The sequence below is a fragment of the Alexandromys fortis genome, unplaced genomic scaffold (assembly GCF_014885135.2).
Source record: "Alexandromys fortis isolate MF-2015 unplaced genomic scaffold, M_Fortis_MF-2015_v1.1 scaffold_42, whole genome shotgun sequence".
Taxonomy (NCBI): Eukaryota; Metazoa; Chordata; class Mammalia; order Rodentia; family Cricetidae; genus Alexandromys; species Alexandromys fortis.
The window spans coordinates 78,223-97,773 of NW_026067934.1; the positions used below are offsets into that span (position 1 = coordinate 78,223).

General features: G+C 39.8%; 2 protein-coding genes across 6 annotated transcripts in view; both read left to right on the forward strand.

Moving 5' to 3' along the window:
• The window catches only part of LOC126504150 (zinc finger protein 709-like), a 93,598-nt gene that overhangs the window by 44,406 nt on the left and 29,641 nt on the right, over positions 1-19,551 (forward strand). For 2 of the 5 annotated variants that reach the window (XR_007592517.1, XM_050146200.1), the window contains exon 1: positions 14,023-14,254. The exons of 1 other annotated variant lie outside the window; for it this stretch is intronic. Coding sequence is in view for 2 of the 4 variants with exons in the window: in XM_050146200.1 (XP_050002157.1) it covers positions 14,252-14,254 (3 nt within the window). In the remaining 2 variants the exon portion in view is untranslated. Of the gene's footprint in view, positions 1-1,027; positions 1,077-14,019; positions 14,255-19,551 lie in introns of those variants that run through there. 2 more of the 5 variants (XM_050146203.1, XM_050146201.1) reach the window with 2 other exon arrangements.
• Positions 1,714-5,074, forward strand: LOC126504007 (zinc finger protein OZF-like). Its single transcript, XM_050145990.1, has 2 exons — positions 1,714-1,718; positions 3,366-5,074. Exons 1-2 carry the CDS (start codon positions 1,714-1,716, stop codon positions 5,008-5,010), a joined length of 1,650 nt encoding a protein of 549 aa, XP_050001947.1. The 3' UTR covers positions 5,011-5,074.

A 19,551-nucleotide genomic window follows, 5' to 3' on the forward strand; every position in this document is an offset into this window, starting at 1 on the left:
ATGTTCACCACCACAGCTTCAGCAAGCACTTTCTGCAAGCTTCTCACAAACCCCATAAATGTTCCACACTAGGACCTCCCAAAAGGGCCAGAGTCATTCCTGACACCAGCATGATCCAGGGCACCATGTATTAAAGGAGAAGTGTCTCTGATAGCCACCAGCAAGCAGAGGCTCTCTGAAACATTGTGGTTACCAAGAAGCTCCAGTTGACACCTGCATTTGTGGGTCTAGAAGCCCTTTTTAAAGCTTTCTTAGGCTTTACGTAGATGTATGTGGACAAACTTTGGGCACCATTATGTAGCTACAAATATTCTCCATTCCTCTGGTCCTCCTGGACTAGTTTCTCTCCACCCAACAGGTCCCACTCAGTAACTCCTACAACTGCTTAAGAAATAACCACTCTGAGGCTTAATGTTATTACGTACTCCTTGGCCTATTTGCTCAGCCTTCTTATTAGTTTACTCTATATTTTAAACTAATCTATTTCTATTAATCTGTGTATCCCATGAAGGTGTAGTTTACTGGAAAAGTTTTGGCATCTTTTTCCTTCAGCAGCTTCATGGCATCTCCCTGATTCTGCCTTCTTTCCTCCTCTATCTCTGCTTGGATTTCCTGCCTTGCTATTCCTTATATCAGGCTTTTATTCTGGCTGTCACAGATTATTATGAGAAAAGTGACTTAAGGCAGAAGCAGTTTATTTCATATCACAATTGAAGAGTCCAGTTCATAAAATTCAGAAGTGTGAAGCTGCTAGTGAGTGACACACTAATAAATATTAAATGAGACAGTGGGTCATCAAGTAATCAAGATAGCATCTCATGGTATTCTTCGCTAAATCCTATTGATATAATAATTCAGAGGTTTCTTAAGAAACACATGCAAGATGATTATGTATCCTGTCAGTCTGTCAGTGAAAATTAACCATGCTAATTAATATATGTACTCATAGGAGCCAGTAAAATTTGAGGATGTGGCAGTGAACTTCACCTCAGAAGAGTGGGCTGTGTTGGATTCTAGTCAGAAGAAGCTCTACAGAGATGTGATGAAGGAAACATTTTTGAACCTGATCTCCATAGGTAAAAAGTACTACATGCTCCCATTGCTTATTCGGTCGTTGAACAACTGTGTCCTTGATGTGGGAGTTCCCTGTGTGCTGTGATTACCATTAATAAGTAAAGAAACTGCCTTAGCCTATTGACCAGAAAGAACTTAGGTAGGCGGTGAGGACTGGACTGCATACTGTGAGAAAGGAGGGCGGAGTCAGGGGGACTCCATAGATCTACTGCTGGACATACATGTGCTAAAAATTTGTTGGTAAGCCATGACCTAATGGTGATATACATATAAGTAGAAATGGCTTAAATTAAGATGTAAGAATTAGCCAATCAGAATCTAGAGCTAATGGGTTAAGCAGTGATTTAATTAATATAGTGTCTGTATGATAATTGTGGTTCTGGGGGATCTGGATGAACAAGCAGCTCACTGCATGCAACATGTCCTACTTATGCATGTTAAACTGGTATTGAATTCTTAAATTAAAAAATGAGCTTATTTAATGTGCATATTATAAGAACTAGGTTGCAATAATTTTTTCTTCCTTGCAATAATTTTTATGTTAAATATGAATATGTCATAATATATTTTCTGTATTTGGTTGTAGAAAAAGCACTAGAAGAAAATATTGAAGAGGACTATAAAAATCTCAGCAGGAATATGGGGTAATTTATATTCACTAGAAAATATATTATATATTTGAAACTCAGGGGACAACTGATAACATGCATAGTGCTCCAAATATAACTAAGTGAAAAATGATCTTACACAATTTTTTTCTTTTTTTTTTTAATTTATTTATTTATTAAAGATTTTTGTCTCTTCCCCACCGCCGCCTCCCCTTTTCTTCCTCCTCCCCCAGTCAAGTCCCCCTCCCTCATCAGCCCAAAGAGCAATCAGGGTTCCCTGCCCTGTGGGAAGTCCAAGGACCACCCACCTCCATTTAGGTCTAGTAAGGTGAGCATCCACGAAACTGCCTAGGCTCCCACGAAACCAATAGGTACAGTAGGATCAAAAACCCATTGCCATTGTTCTTGAGGTCTCAGTAGTCCTCATTGTCCACTATGTTCAGCGAGAAAAACCCATTGCCATTGTTCTTGAGGTCTCAGTAGTCCTCATTGTCCACTATGTTCAGCGAGACCGGTTTTAACACGGGCTTTTTCAGACCCACAAATTCTTTTAATGGAGCACTGAATTTTAATATTTAATATTTTAGTATTTCATGTGTGTAATCTGTTATCGCCAATATGTCACGTGATAATGAGGCTGAAAAAAAGGTTTTCCCTGGATTATTACACAAAATATCCCATCATGTGCAAAGGGTTTTACTTTCTGTTCATACTTATGAGGCTTTGAGAATTAATACTGTGCTTTGTTTGCTTTCTTTTGCTGTGACAAAAAAAGAATTCTGGGGTAGAGGACAGTTTCAAACTTCCTTGTCAGAATTCCCATCATATTGGGAATCCAGGGCAGGAACTCAAGTATGACAGGAATCTGGAAACAGGCACTGAATCAGAATTGATGGGGAAATCCTGTTTACTGGAGTGATCTTCATCCCTTAATCAGCTACCTGCTCTCTAAGGGATACCACCCATAGTGAACTGCGCCACCCCACCTTATACAGTGATCAAGACAAAGCGGCCAGAAACATGTCTAAATGTCAATCTGATAAAGTCATTTTTTGCTTTCTATTTTATTCCCAAATGGGGGTGCTAGTTTGTGTCAAAACTAATTAGCAGATACATTTCATATACAGAGCCTGAAATCCTGCCCATTGGCACACTACACAACATGGTAAGCCCTCCTTTATTGGGAATGTGAAATTGGTGTCACAGTCTTATTTCCAGGCCAATCTGATTGAGTCATTTATCAATTGGCAGACCCTATCTTCCTATGACCATTTTTCCTTCCTGTTCACTCGTTTTGTACCTCTTAATTATTTTATATATCTGTATCTGAGTTACGTTTTTATAAAAACGTTTCTGGAAGGCAGAAAATGCAAGAAATTCTTCATATCAAGTGTATCAGATTTTGTGAACTATTCACACGAACCCATGTCATTAAGCCTGGTTTGCTGAAAGATGGAGAATTGTTCTTAACCTCCCAGCCTGTGATACAGCTCCTTTTAATTCTTACAGAAGTAACATTAGTCCTCTACTTCTTTACACATAGCAGGGTCTCACCATGAAATAGATCTTGTGTTGACATTGATACCATTATTTTATTCCCTCTGAGACTCTATAGTTGTGTTCCAGACACCCTAGCCTTCAATATTTCTCTGTCTAAACTATTGCTTTTCTCATTTTTTGCAGAGTTCAGAGGATTGAGAAAGACCATGGAAGTGAATGTCATAATGAGTGTGATAAAAATCAGCCAGCTAGTCCAGAGAGTATGATCATTAAAGACACGCCTTGCAGAGTAAGAGTTCATGAGACTCCATTGCTTGTAACAAATATCATTGGTGATTTATCCTTACAAGGGTATCTCAGAGAAAAAGATAGAGGGAAACCACCACTGTATAAGGGAGCTGTGGCAAAAGCTTGTAAACATCAGAATCATTGGAAAGTAATCAGTTGTTCTAAATCCCTTCAGGTACTTGAAACTTCTCCTGAAGAGAAACCCAGGAAAAAACAATATAAAGAAGCCTGTAGGAGTCTGTGTTTAGATCAGCCTCAGGAGAGAACTTATACTGGAGATAAACTCAATGAGGATATCTTCATGAGATACACACGGGGACAGAATGATGAACAAAATCATAAAGAAGTGGAACAATTTGTATGTAGTCTCTGGGAAGAATCCTTCATTGATTTCAGTGAGCTTACCAACCATGAAAATAGTCATATTGAAGAAAAAAGGTACAGTTGTAGGCAATGTGGCAAAACATTTAAATATAAAACATGTTTTGAGAAACATAAAGTAACTCACAAAGGAGAGAAACCATATGCTTCTATACATTATGGAAAAGCCTTCACCCAATTCAATCATCATAACAGTCATGAAGGCAGTTACATTGGACAAAAGCCTTATACTTGCAAGCATTGTGGGAAAAAATTCACCAGTTCATCTCATCGAAACATTCATGAAAAAATTCACACTGGAGAGAAACCTTATGCATGTAAGCATTGTGGAAAAGCCTTCAACAAGTGCAGTAGTCGTAACAGACATGAGAGGAGCCACACTGGAGAGAAACCATTTGCATGTAAACATTGTGGAAAAAACTTCACCAGTTCATCTCATCTAAACAATCATGAAAGAATTCACACTGGAGAGAAACCTTATGCATGTAAGCATTGTGGAAAAAACTTCACCACTTCTTCTTATCTACACATTCATGAAAGAATTCACACTGGAGAGAAACCTTATCCATGTAAGCATTGTGGAAAAAACTTCACCAGTTCTGTTTATCGAAACAATCATGAAAGAATTCACACTGGAGAGAAACCTTATTCATGTAAGCATTGTGGAAAAGCCTTCAACGACCCCAGTAGTCATAAGAGACATGAGAGGAGCCATGCTGCAGAGAAACCATTTGCATGTAAACATTGTGGAAAAAACTTCACCACTTCTCTTTATCGAAACAATCATGAAAGAATTCACACTGGAGAGAAACCTTATGCATGTAAGCATTGTGGAAAAGCCTTCAACGACCCCAGTAGTCATAATAGACATGAGAGAAGCCATTCTGCAGAGAAACCATTTGCATGTAAACATTGTGGAAAAAACTTCACCAGTTCTTCTTATCTACACATTCATGAAAGAATTCACACTGGAGAGAAACTTTATCCATGTAAGCATTGTGGAAAAAACTTCACCAGTTCTGTTTATCGAAAAACGCATGAAAGAATTCACACTGGAGAGAAACCTTTTTCATGTAAGCATTGTGGAAAAGCCTTCAACGACCCCAGTAGTCGTAAGAGACATGAACGTAGGCACACTGCAGAGAAACCCTATGCATGAGCATTGTGGAAAAGCCTTCAACTCTTCCATTAGGTGTAACAGAGATTAACGGAGATATACTACAGAGAAACCGAAGCCTTATACATGCAAACATTGTGGAAAAACTTTCTGGTATAGGCATCTGAACATTCATGAAATAATTCACTCTGACAAAAGCCTTATAATGTAAGCATTGTGGACAATCATTTAACAACCCCAGTAGTTGTAAATAGACGTGGAAAGAGTCACACTGCAGAGAAACCTTTTTCATGGAGGCATTGTGAAAAAGCCTATACCAGTTTCAGTTCTTATAAGACTCATGTAAAGCCCTTCACTAATTTCTATTCATGAAGGTTCATGAAAGAGATCATACTGAAGAGAAGTGTTATAGATGTACACATTGTGAAAAAGCATTTACCTGCTCCAGTCAGCTGAACATTCAGGAAAGGGTTCCATTTGGAGAAATGGCTTTTTCATGTAAACATTACAGGAAACCTTTTAACACTTCAATTTGTCCTGATTTGCATGGAAAACAATCACACTGGAGAGGAACTCTTGGTGTGTAAAAGATGTGGAAACTGTTCATTCTGCAGAAGTTAACAGGCATAAAAGAGTTCACTTGATAGTTCATTTATGCACATAAGAATTGTGGAATAGCCTTCAGCTGCTCTTGTGATCATAACAGATCTGAACCTATTCACACTAGTCAGTAGCCTAATGTGTGTAACCATTGTCAGAAAGTCTTTACTAGATTCACTTGGTTCAAGAGTAAAATCATTCACACTGGATAGAAACCTTTTGTATGTACACATGGTATACAAACTATTTCTTCTTGTGATTTTAACAAGCATAAAGATCTCACACAGTGTCTGTAATGTGGGAAAGTCTTCAGCACAACCAGTGTCTGTTTCCCTCATACACAGATCTACACTGGAAAGAATCTAAAGCATATATCCATTTAAGTATTGTTCAATGTCTTCAGCAGTTCCTGTTGCCATGACGTTCTAAAGAAGTCACTCTGAAGATAGACTTTACATGTATAAACATGTGGAAAATTTTTTTAGCAATCACAGTTCCTACTATACACAATTGCTTTTTCCCTTTTCAGAACCTGTATGTTTACAATAAATGTGGGAAAATATTCAAAGTGTTTAAAATAAATAAAACTTAAAAGGTTTTTTTGGTAGTATTTTCTGTAATTTCTGTGTTTTACATTCATGCTGAAGTGCATAGTGATCTCACTGTGAATATAAGTAGTGTGTAGAACAAATACCAGTAATAACTCAGTAATGCTGTATTGGTTAAATCGCTTCTATTGTGAGTAATGGAAGAGGAATGTGCTAGGACCATGAGATGTATCAGCTAGTCATGATTCTTCCCAGTAAATGGGATTATCTGCATTCTCTCCCTGGATCTTATGTGGTGGCAATAATGTGTCAATTCCAGAAGCTCATCTAAGTATCATATGTATACTTCCTAATGAACACAGATATAGAGAAAGGATGAGAGAGAGGAGTATGGAGTTTACTTTCTTTATGCCAAAAGCTTTGGGGAAAAAAACTGCCCTTACCTCAATTGCTGGCAATATACTGTCCAGACTGGTACAAATAAAAGCAATTATCAAACTTGGTTGTGATATTACAGTCATTCAAAATGCCCTGCTTCGCAAAAATTTCTGTCATATATACTAGCCTATAGGCCAAAGATGGATGCCCCAGCATTACAGGAGAACTTTGAATGCTTGTCCAGGTAGCCTAATATCCCTGTTGTTCGGCAAATTTCACCCTTTTGGGATCTTAATAGAGTTAAAGATTAATAATCAGAATTAATTTTCTTATGGTAAAGGTAAATTAAATATAAAACTTTAGACTCCCAAAGATAGATAATTAAATACTCTCTCTAATTTTGTCAAATGCAAATGGACTGGACATTGTGAATGTAATTCTTACATAATAACTTTTTGTTGTATATAATCTTACTATGCCAAAGTTAAAACCCTCCTTTTTGATGAAACAAATAAAATGAGAGATGCTGAACACTGTGATAATTTTTCACTTAGATTGGTATAATAGGAACTTGATTGGCCAGTAGCCAGGTAGGAAATGTAGGCATAACAACCAAACTAAGGACACTGGGTAGAAAGGTGGAGACAAGCTGAAGGAGAGGTAAAGCCACGCACCATATGGCAATATATAAATAAATAGAAATGTTTTGGAACCGAATGGAGTCCTGGCCTTCCTACTCACCTCACGTTTAGATGACCTTTCTTGCCCTTGTTCTTCTGGTTACTGAGAAACTTGCAAGTTTCCTGCTCTGAGAGTTGCTTAACAACTCTGCGTCCTGAGTACACATTTTCTTGGCCCTAACCTGAGGATCTGGCAATAAGGTCTCCATCCTGTTGGCCTACCTATCTGGGTTAGGTATAAACACCCCTTGGTGATGTACAATAAAGGCTTCTAATTCTGCAACATGCAAAGTGTGTTTTCCATTAATCCTGATGTCCTTTGCTCAGAATTGGCGCTAGCTGCACTGGTGTGACAGAAATGGGTTGTAAGTGCTAGCTACTAATAAGCCTGAGCTATAAGCCAAGAATTTAAAATTTAAAAGTGTCTTTGGTTATTTAGGAGTGGGTTTATTAGAAACGAAAACTCTGCCTACATTATAATCATGACATATAATGTGTACACATTTAGAAATTTATACATACACACGTAGGTGAATATATGTATGTGTGTGTGTGTGTGTGTGTATTTACACAAACAAAATGAAGTGAGGCCACTTGGCTTGACAGTTCCTAAACCAAAGAACCTCACATTCATAAAAAACAACCACCAGCCGGGCAGTGGTAGCACACGCATTTAATCCTAGCACTTGGCAGGCAGAGGCAGGCAGATCTCTGTGAGTTCGAGACCAGCCTGGTCTACAACAGCTAGTTCCAGGACAGGCTCCAAAACCACAGAATAACCCTGCCTCCAAAAACAAAAAAAAAAAAAATATCAGGCAGAATAAATCTTCATTTGAGTTGTTCATGATAGTTAAATAATTCCCTAAGAAATTTAGGGTATTTTTTTTTCTTTTGGCTATCTCTGTGAGGCTGAATGGGAGTCATATTAACTGAAACCATTGCACATTTTGAATCCAGGCTGAAACAGTTGAGCTCCAGATAAAACTAAACCCATTTTCATTTATTCTAACTTTCATAGAAAGTTGCTCAGTAATAGAAGCAGTCAATATTCCTTGTTAATTTTTAACTCTTATGTGTTTTGATTAAGAATGGACCCAAAGATTCATGGTGTCACATTAGTTTCTTTGATTGCAGGTCAAAGCATTCAGTGTTTCCTCTAGACTTCAGAAAACACAATCTGTTAGCTCTGATAATGTACTGATACATTTTTATTGTCAACTTGATTCAAAGTCATCACCTTGGAAGAAGAAGCTTTAATTTAGGAATTATATTGCACAGATGGGCCCGTGGCCATGTCCATGAGGGATACTTTTAATTGATCTTGGAGGGCGTAGTCCAGAATGCTCAACACCATCACTACAAAGGTGGGTCTGGCTTATATAAGAATATTAACTAATCATCAGTTAATCCATACTTCCTGCCATGGCTTCCATCAATGACGGTTTGTGACCAGAAACAATAAGTTAAATGAATACTTCCTTACACTCAGTTGCTTTTATTCATGATACTTATTACAGGAACAAAAAAAAAATACACATATGCTACATCACAGAATATTCAACAATATTGTCGGAGCATTTAAAATGTTCAAGTCCCGGTTTAATTGAGAAAAACCAAAATGGAGATTTGGTATAAGATGGAACCTTTGTAAAGCCCCTGTTCATTCATTTTTCTGCTTACAGTTTGAGGAGAGTGGGACATAGATTCAGAGCCTTTCTAAATTTAGAATGGTTTAATCGATGGATAAATGTTGTATCTGCTCTTCCTCAGTCTTTGTTTTTTCATTTTACATACCATTTCCAGTGGCCACTTCCCCCTCTTTTTCCACCACCGACCTCTGCTCATCCCATTCCCCATCCAGTTCTCAGAGTTTGTAAGCCTCCCTTTGGGAGAAAACAATGTCTGGTATACCAGTTTGAGACAGGACCAAGACCGTCTCCCTATATAAATCTGATCAAGTTGTTCCACCATAGGGAATGGGCTACAAAAGGCCCACTCATGTACCCAGGGTATGTCTGCTCCCACTGCCATGGGTTCCCCAAACAGAACAGGACACAACTGTCACAATTTCAGAAGACTTAGTTTGGTCCCATGTAGTATCCCTAATTGTCCATCTTGAGTCCATGAGCTACAACTAGTTGGGTCACCTGTCTTTGGTTTTCTCATTGATGACCTTATTGCCCCTTGCTCAGATGATCCATCCACCTCTTTGACTAATCTCCAAAAGCACAACGCAGTGCTCCATTGGGTCTGTTCTGCTGTCATCAGTTAGTGGGTGCAGGTTCAATGACTACAATTATGGTAGTCACCAATTGGATTATAGGAGAAGGTCAGTTCAGGTACCCTTTCCACTATTTCTAGCAGTCTTAGGCTGGGTCATTTTTGTGAATTCCTGCCAATTTCCCTAACACTTGGTTTCTCTCTCACCTCATAATGACTTGCTCTTTCAAGATAACTCTTCCATTTCTCGCTCTCTCCATCGCTCCTCCAACTCAGCCATCTCAAGTCCTCATATCGCTGTTACCCTTTCCTTCCCTTCCCCCCTTCCAAGTCCAATAATTAGATCTTAAGAATTTTTTGTCCCTGGGACCCTCCATGTATATCCTTCTTATTTTTTTAATCTAATTTCATTGGGATTGTAAATTGTAATCTGGTTATCCATTGCCTCTATGTTTAATATCCACATACCATGGTATCTTTCTGGATCTATGAACATAGTTGACCAGATATCTTTCTGGTATAAATGGGCATCCTTTGGGTATATGTCCAAAGGTTATATTGCGGGAGTCTTCGTGTGTATTGATTCCCAATTTTATGAAAAACGACCATACTGATTTCCAAAGTGCTGTACAAGTTTGCACTCCCATCAGCAGTGGAGGAGTGATCCTCTTACTTTACATCCTCTCCAGCATGAACTGTTAACAGTGTTTATGATCTTAGTCATTATGACAGGTGTAAGATGGTATATATAAAATTTATTTTGATTTGTATTTCCCTGATGGCTCAGTATGTTGAATATTTTTATAAGTGTCTTTTGGCCATTCAAAATTCTTCAGTTGAGAATTTTCTGATTAGATCTGCATCCTATATTTAATTGGATTATCTCGTATTTTGATGTCTAGTGTCTTGAGTTCTTTACATATTTTGGAGATCAACCCTTTATCAGATACAGGGTTGGTGAAGACATTTTCTCATTCTCTTCACTGTCCTTTTGTCTTATTCACCATGTCCCTTGCCTTACAGAAGCGTCTCAGTTTCAGGAGGTCTCATTTATTAATTGTTGTTCTCAGTGTCTGTGCTACTACTGTAATATTTAGGAAGGGAATCTCCTGTTTTCATGTGTTCAAGGCTACTTGTGACTGTCTCTTCTATACTGTTCAGTATAACTGAATTCATGCTGAGGTGTTTGATCCATTTGGATGTTGGTTTTGCTCATGGGGATTGATATGGATCTACGTGCATCCCTCTACATGTTGATATCTAGTTATGCCAGCACCATTTGTTGAACATGCTTTTTTTATCCATAGTACAATTTTTGCCTCCATGTCAAAACTCAGGTGTTCATAGTCATAGTTATATTTTATTTCTGTTTTAATAAATAAAGCTTGCTTGAAGATCAGGGTACAAAATTATGCTGCTAGACGCCAGAAAGTAGTGGTACTTGGAGGCAGAAACTGAAAGGTCACTGACTTTGAAACCATTCCAGAGTACAAAGCTATGACCACACAGAGAAACACTGTTTCAAAATTCACAGGAAGAGAAGGTCAGCTTAGCTAAATAGATATTGGCACTGATGGCTATGGGGGCATTGAGAGTCGCTTTTTCCAGGAGGATATCTACTAGTAGGTTGCCCATAGTGGAGAAGTCCCTTCATATCACACTATGGACTCAGTCAGCATCCTCAAACTGCCAGATCTTTAAAATCTGTATAGGTGCAGTTTTATGGCAAAGACTCACCCAAGAGTGTTGAAAATTGTAAGAAAGGAGTTTCCTTAGACAGAAGAGTAGGGAACAAGGCTGCCTGTGGTGTGTACACTTCAGGTGTCATTGCTGTTCCAGACTCTATCATTCTCTGGACCAAATAACACCAGGGGAACCTTCAGTTGGGGTCTCTGCATATTCCCAAAGTAGCTAGTTTTTCAGTGCTCGTACTCAGGAACACAGAAGCCCAAGTTACATTCACCATTCTGTGCTTCTGATATTTCTAGTTGTCCCACCAAAAATCTGTTGCCCTCTGAACACACAGCTGCAGACACTTGAACTTGACATTGCTTCCCTCCGTACGACAAAGCCTAAAGAAGCAACATGGGTAGCAGCCTATGACTATGCTCCCTTTGGACTGTTTATCCCTTTTATTAATAAGGTCTCAGTGATGAACTGTTCTCACTCTGCTTTTTCTACATTATCTAATAAAACACTTTAAGGAAGTTCTTGTATGAACCCTTATTGCCAATACACTTAAGGAAGCTGGTCTTCTGGCAATTCAAAGCTATTTAGGGCTAGTCAGTGCTCCCTACCTGCCTTTTCCACAAAGACACTGCCTTCATTTTGCTCTGTACATTCTAAACTTGTGCCATAAAAGGAAAAACAGGACTTTGAGGCAGGAGACGAGTGCAACTGGGTTTGTGCACAGGAATTGGTATAGGACTGGAAAAGAAAACTCAAGGATTAGGGATGAGGCAACAGTTCATTGCTCAGATCTATTTATCAGTTCATCTTTCACAAGTCAGAATAGCCAAGAATAAGAAAAGAATTCATAGCAAAATTTTGTCTAGGGTTCAGAGAGACAATTCTCTAGTCAAGAGTGTTTGCTGCCCTGGAAATTGAGTCGTGTCTCCCAAGTGCCTGTTGCCTCAAATTCAGGGTGTCTCACACTTTCCTTGGGCCACCACTGGAACACAAACTGCTATGGGGACATACCATAGACAACTGAAAATGAGGTACATCCATAACAGAAAGTGCCTACATGAATATCTTAGAGAGCTCATACTAGTAACTTGGCAACATGCCTGAAAGAAGAAGAAGTCAATCTCACTCAAAATGAGTAGAAGATAAGGTATACTCAAACTGCTTTCTCTTTTTTCTGTTTTTGACAATATCTAGTTTTATTCACAGTATTCACATAAAATGCATCTGTTCTCATTTGTTCTTTACGGTAGTAATTTTTCTTCTTTGAGTGTATTAAAATTATTCCTGTGCCTTTGACCTTGATTTTTTTTCTTATTATCCTGGTTTTCCATATGGTCCCATGGATGTTCAGTGCCAAGAGGATTTAGATTTAACATTTTCTTTGACCTACATATCCATTTCTTCTATTGTGTCTTCAGTGGGTGAGATTCTTTCTTTTTTATCTTGCATTATGTTGATGAGCCTCATCTCTGATGTAAGATTTGCGTTTCAAGTTTGCCATTTCATATTTATTTTTGCTTTGGGAAAAAAGGCTTTATTTCAGTTTACAGTTTATATCGTCCATCACAAAGGAATGTAAGACAGCATTAAAGAAAGTACGAAGTCAAAGCGGGACCTGGAATTCGAACCTGAAGCAAAGGTAATAATGAATGCTTCTCACTGGCCTGTTGTCATGTTAATGTTCATTTACTTTTACTATACCTCCATGACCACCCACACACAGATGGCACTCCCCACAATGGACTGGAAACTCCCCCATTCACCATTAATCACAAATATGACACATATATGTACATGCAATAAATCTTTGAAGGAATTTTCTCAATTTCCCCTTCCCAGATGACTCTAGGTTGTATAAGTAAACAAAAGAAAAAAAAACCTAAGCAGTTCAGCTGGTCAGCCAAGGCTCATGCCAATAATCCCAGCACTTGGCAGGCAGAGGCAGATCACTGTTTGTTTGCGGCCAACTTGTTCTACAGAGTGAGTTTTAGAACAGACAGTGCTACACAGAGAGACCCTGTCTTGAAAAACCACAAAGAAGCAAAAACAACAGAATACAACTAAACAGTTGAATTTGTCAACCTTGTTGATGATTTCAAAGACCCAAATCATCATTTTATTGATTGTTTCTGCTGTTTTTGGTATTGGTGTGGCTCCTATGTCATTAATTTCAGCCTTGATCTTGATCATGTCTTCCCATCTGTCACTTGCAGGTGTTACTTGTGCTTGTTTTTCTTAGGACTTCAGGTCCATTATTAAGTTATTAATATGAGATATCTCAAATGTTTTGGTGTAGGTACTTAATTCTATAAACGGTCGAGGGAACTTATAGGATGCTCCCTGGGTTAACTTATTTGGTATCTGTCCCTCATCACTAGGAAACGTTCCTGTGTGAGGCTTCCTTTACAGCACAGTGTGCAGTCCTGAAGACTGAGAATACATTGACACTTGATACTGTGGGTTATCTTCTTGACCTGGGCAAAATAAGGTCTCTGTCTCCCGTTCAAGATCTGTTCCCGCGCCTCACCCGCTATCCTTCGTGGACCATTGCTTCCGGGTAATTCTATTTTACTCAGCCAAGAAGTGCATTCGTGACAAATTCTTTAGTTGGCACATTGGGCCCTCGTTCTTACTCTGCTTCTACTAACCAGGGACCCTTCCTCTTATGGCCCCGGGTTTACTTTAACGGCACTGAATCTGGGCTGTTCAGAGCCAATCTGTGCACTATTTTATGTGGAATAAAAGTAGGATGCCACTGAGTACACGGGAAGCGAGTCTGTGCGCTAAAATCTCAAACGGTGTTCCCCTTAAGTGCAATTATCCCACAGGCTTATACCAGGGGGAAAGCCTGGTTTACGATTGGACGTTGATTTTATTTTTCCCCTCCCGCCTCCCCACCCCTCACCTCCCGCGATGGGAAAGGACGTTGGTCCTGCTACTCCTGAATAAGAAGGCGGGTCCAGCAGCTTGCGCCAATCAGGGACGCTGTTACTTCCTTGCTGGAAATGTCGAATGAGGAACAAGAATGTTCGGCGGTTTCCGCCCCTGGCTCCATTTTTGAATCCGGTGTAGATTTTGTGAGGTGTGTGACAGCTGGTTTCCGTCGGTGTCACCTATTCTGACGGCAGGCCCCTCCGAGAGGACCTCTGCACGCGTCCGGAGCAGGACATGGTGAGTGTGCGGTGGCTCCTGGAGTCGTTGGTGCAGCCTGGCGCCGCCGACCCGGACGGTCCCTGGCGCTGTGCTGCAGACTCTGGGGTGGAGTCTGGCACAAGCAGAGCCGGCAGCTGGCAGTAAAGAGGCCCCTCCTGTCCTGTTGCTGCTGTGACTGCTTCATCCCAGTCCCCAGCCTGTCGTGGGGAATTCGCTGTGAACCTCCGCCTCCGCAGACGGTGCATCCTGCAGGGCTGGAGAAGCGGAGTTCGGACTGTGCAGGGAAGGGACGCGGGTGGTGAACGTTGCTGCCTGTCTGCCCTAGCACACTCGTTTCCGACCTGTTTTTTATCGTTTTCTGTAATTTCTTTGGTGTTGTATTGGTTTTCTCGAGGCTGCTTTTCCAAACAGAAGGGGCCTGTACCGCGAGTTTATTTTATTTTTTCGGCTTTTCTGTCCTGGAACTCCATATTAGCTGTCGATGACCTTGAAGTTGTGATCCTTGGTTCACCTCCTAAGTTTTAGGGTTGCGAGGAATGAATCACCACACTTGGTTTAATGTGGTGCTTGGAAGGAAACAGAAGGAGGGAGTCTCTGCATATTAAGCAAACACAACCAAGTGAGCTCTGCTGCATAATTTTAATTTTTTTTTTTTCGAGACAGGGTTTCTCTGTGGTTTTGGAGCTCTGCTGCATAATTTTAAAAGTAGATCGTTTTTCTTCCTCGGATTGAGGCATGAAGATCCTAAACCCTTCTGAGTTTCCTGAGCAGCAGCCGTGTCACTGATTGCTTAGCATAACCCTCTTGTGTCTAACACTGAATGCATTCTAATAAGGTTATTGAAAACTTTCTTTGAGATGGCGTTTTCCTATGTAGCTTTTGCTGGCCTGGAACTGGCTATGTAGATGAGGCTGGCCTCTGACTAACCAAGGTCAGCCTACCTCTGCCTCCCAAGTGCTAGGATTAAAGGTGGATGCCACCATACCCAGACTTGGGGTATAAATGTTCAAATATGTTATCGTAAATTTTGGGCTGTGTATTGTGATGTCTCCTTTTTCATCTCTAATTCTATTAATTGGGCTTTTTTCTCTCTTGTTTAATTTGTCTATGGACTGTCAACCATGTTTATCTTTTCAAACACCAACCTGTAATTATTGATTCTACTTTTTTTTTAGAAAAAAATATTTATTTATTTATTTATTAATTATGTATACGATTTTCTGTCTGTGTATATGCCTGCAGGCCAGAAGAGGGCACCAGACCTCATTACAGATGGTTGGGAGCCACCATGTGGTTGCTGGGAATTGAACTCAGGACCTCTGGAAGAGCAGCAATGCTCTTATCTCTGAGCCACCTCTCCAGCCCTGATTATACTTTTTAATTTAGGTGGATCATGTTTGCCAGGTGCACAGAGGTCAAAAGAAAGTATTAGATCCCCCTGGAAATGGAGTTATAGGTGGTTCTGATCCACTATGTTGATCCTGAGAACCCAGCTGAGATCCTCTGCAAACGCAACACATGCTCTCCTGAGTCATCTTTCCATCTCGGTGGGATATTTTTTTTTAATTCTCACTTTTGTTTCATTAATTTCAGCCTTGATAGTCATTATTTCTTCCATTTAGTGAATTGGAGTTTGGGTTCTTGTTTTCCAAATAGCTAAGGTCCTTCTTTTGGTTGTTCATCTGAGATCTGATGTTATGAAAAACATATATTTTGTTTAGTGTGTTCATGTGTGTGTGTGTGTGCATGCCAAAACTAGTGAAATGGAGGTTTTCCTTATCAGTACAGAAAACAGCAGCATCAAATAGGCTGTTTTCAGTAGGCCATGCTCTGAGATGTCCAGAGTGAAGATCTAAGAGGGGAAGGAGGGAATCCCTCTTGTGTGATTTTGTTGTTGTTGTTGTTGTTACTGTCTTTTTTGAGGGAGGGGTCGGTTTGGTTTTTTCCAAGACATGGTTTCTCCATGTACACCTGGCTGCCCTGAAAATCAACTCTTGACCAGGCTGACCTCTTCCTCTCCGGTGCTGAGATTAAAGGTGTGCACTACCACCATCCAACCTCTCGTATACTTTTTTTAGGCTAGGAAAATGAGTTATAAATGAACTTCTTAGTACTGTCTTCATTGTGTTTTATCCGTCTTCTCACATCATGGCTTCATTTTCATTTAATATAAGGAAATACTTGATCTCCTTATTTCTTCATTGACACATTCATCATTGAGTAGTGTGTTATTTAATTTCTATGAGCTTGTAGATTTTCTGTAATTTCTGTTGCTGTTGGCTTTCAGTCTTATTGCATTGTGATGAGATAGAATACAAGACATTGTTTTAGGTTTCCTCTATTTGTGGAAACTTGCTTTGTATCCTCTTATAGAGACTTTCTGTTAGTTGCTTAGAAGTGTGTGTATTCTCTTGTGTTTGAGTGGAATATCCTTTGTGTATTTAGCTGGTCAGTCTGTTTTTTGGTGTCATTCATTCTGTTTGCTTGTTTGTTTATTGTCCTTTTGAGACTCAGTCTCAATTATGTAGCTGCAGCTGGCCTCAAACTTGCTGTGTAGACCAGGGTGACCTGAAGTTCATGGAGATCTACCCGCATCTGGCTTCTGAGTGCTGGAGTTAAAAGCATACCAGACCGCAGCTGACCTCATTGTGTCATTAATTACAGATTTTCTCTGTTTATTTCTTGTCTAGTTCATTAGTTGACTGGTGAGTTGGGTATTGAAGTCACTGAGTATAAACTGAATTTGAATTACTATATGACTTTATATGTAGTTGTTTTGTGATGACATTCTTTTGGAGGCATGACCAGTCATCTTTTCAAGCCAGACAGGAAACCAACAATAGACTAAAGTATGGCTTGGTGAACCAGTGAGTTTCATTGGGCGATGACAGAAATATAAGTGAGGAGTTACTTACAGGGTCAGAAATGAATTAAAGACAGCTGCATTACCAAAGCCAACTGTAGCATGGGCAACAGCTCAGGAATGCCGGTCAGCTAGAGAGCCTTGCAAGCCTGTGAGCAGTTCAGCAGGTTGGGCACTGCTCTTTGCTGATAGTTCAACTGTTCTGACCCTTTACCCAGGAGGTTGGCTGGTCTCTGCTTTTTCCAGGCTGCTCTGCTTGTAAGAAGGAACCAAACTGAAGCCAGTTTGAATAGAACTTCCATTTTGAATAAAGGTCAAATGAAGTTTAACTTTCCAAGACCTTCCTGGGTGACCCAGATCCTGGTTGGCAAGTTGAGGCATGAATGCTGGGCAAACTGCCCAGCCACAGGAGTAAGACAACCAATGAGAAGAAATATCCCTAGGAAAGCTCCTGTTCCCTGGATACTGATTGGTGGAAAATGTAACTGTAACTTGGCACAGATGTTTGTGTGTTTTGTGCTTTCAAAGCTCTGTAACATTCTGCTTCAGGGTCACAGTTCTGTTCCCAAATCTGTTCTGCATCCCTGATGGATCAGCAGCACCTTGATTACAATAAATATTAGTTTTCTGTATTTATTTGCTGTTTGAATTATGTTGCGTTCGATCAGACCCCATAACATGCTAGTCTGAACCTCTTCCAGGCAGCTCAGCTGGTCTGATAGTCTTCGTCTGGAAATATCTCTCTTTTTGAGACAGTGTCTCACTGTGTAGCTTTGACTGTTCTGCTAATCACTATGTTAACCAGAATGACCTTGATCTACCTGCCTCCACCTCCTAATTGCTAGGATTAAAGACATACACCATTATATCTGATTATTACTAGCCCTTATTGTTAATCTTTTAATTCCTGCTATGTGGTAGTAGTACAGTTCTTTAATCCCAGCTCTGGGAGACAGAGACAAGCAGACATTTCTAGTCTACGACTGGCTGTTAGGATAACACCTGATCTAATAATTCATTTAAACAAAAGCTTAGATGGTGATAAAAACTTGAATAGTCCCAGAGAATTCACAGCTGAAGCAGAAAAGAATTGATGATTGTTGAGGAGAAATTACAGGAGGCACATGTGGATAGGGTGAATCCAAATCTTAATTGTATTCTTGTCATATTGCCTTCCAGGATTTCTCCTACAGGAATTTTAATGCAGAGGGATGTTATTATCATAAAATGGATTTTTTTTACCACATAAACCAATTAAAAAATTAAAAACTTGTATAGAAAAGGTCTCTGAATTAATTATAAAAGGGAAGCTATCCTGGAGATTTTTATGTATCAACAAGGTTAAATTGTGCCTTTTCACCTTTTGTTCCTGGTCATCAAATTCGATAATTTGCTCAATCCTCTCAAATCTGCTTACCATTGCCTTTTGTAATGTCTGGATCTGCTGTCCAGTGTTCTGCTCTAATGCCCTCATTGAGGATTTCAAGGTATGAAGTCTGTCCAGTAGAGATAATGTCTCAACTTTGGACACATTTTCATTATCCATTCTACAGTCCAGGGGCATTTAGGTAGTTTCCAGCTTCTGGTTATGACAGACAATGCTGCTATGAACATAGTTGAGCACATGACCTTGTGGCATGATTAAGCATCCTTTGGATATATACCAAAAAGTGGTATTACTGGATCTTGAGGATGGTTGTTTCCTAATTTTCTGAGAAATTGCCACATTGACATCCAAATGGGCTGGACCAGCTTGCATTCCTACCAGCAATGCAGAAGTGTTCCCTTTTCCCCACAACCTTTCCAGCATAAGTTATCATTAGTGTTTTTGATCTTGGCCATTCTTACAGGTATAAGATGGAATCTCAGAGTTGTTTTGATTTGCATTTCTCTGATTACTAAGGATGTTGAACATTTCCTTAAGTGTCTTTCAGCCATTTTAGATTCCTCTGTTGAGAGTTCTCTGTTTAGGTCTGTACTCCACTTTTTTATTGGATTATGTGTTCTTTTGATGACCAATTTCTTCAATTCTTTATATAATTTGGGGATCAGACCTTTGTCTGATGTAGAGTTAGTGAAGATCTTTTCCCATTCTTTAGGCTGTTGTTTTGTCTTGTTGACCATATCCTTTCCTTTACAGAAGCTTTTCTGAAGGCGTAAGTCACGAACAAGGCCACACCAGTTTGGAGTTATGATTAATAGGGTGTTATTTATTTAAAGGGGAAAACTTACAGATCACCGTCCCAGACAACAGCCATCTGCACAACCAGGAAGGGAGTCTAGTCTCCGGAGGAGCAGGAAGTGAAGAGAGCGAGCAGAGGAAATAGCCGCTTTTTTTAAAGGGAGAGAGACCACGCCCCAATGGGCTGGTATCACAGCAGCTATTGGTTGGAGGGGCGGAAGGACCTCCCGCAACACCTCCCCCTTTTGTTTAAGTAAGAGAGTTCTAAAC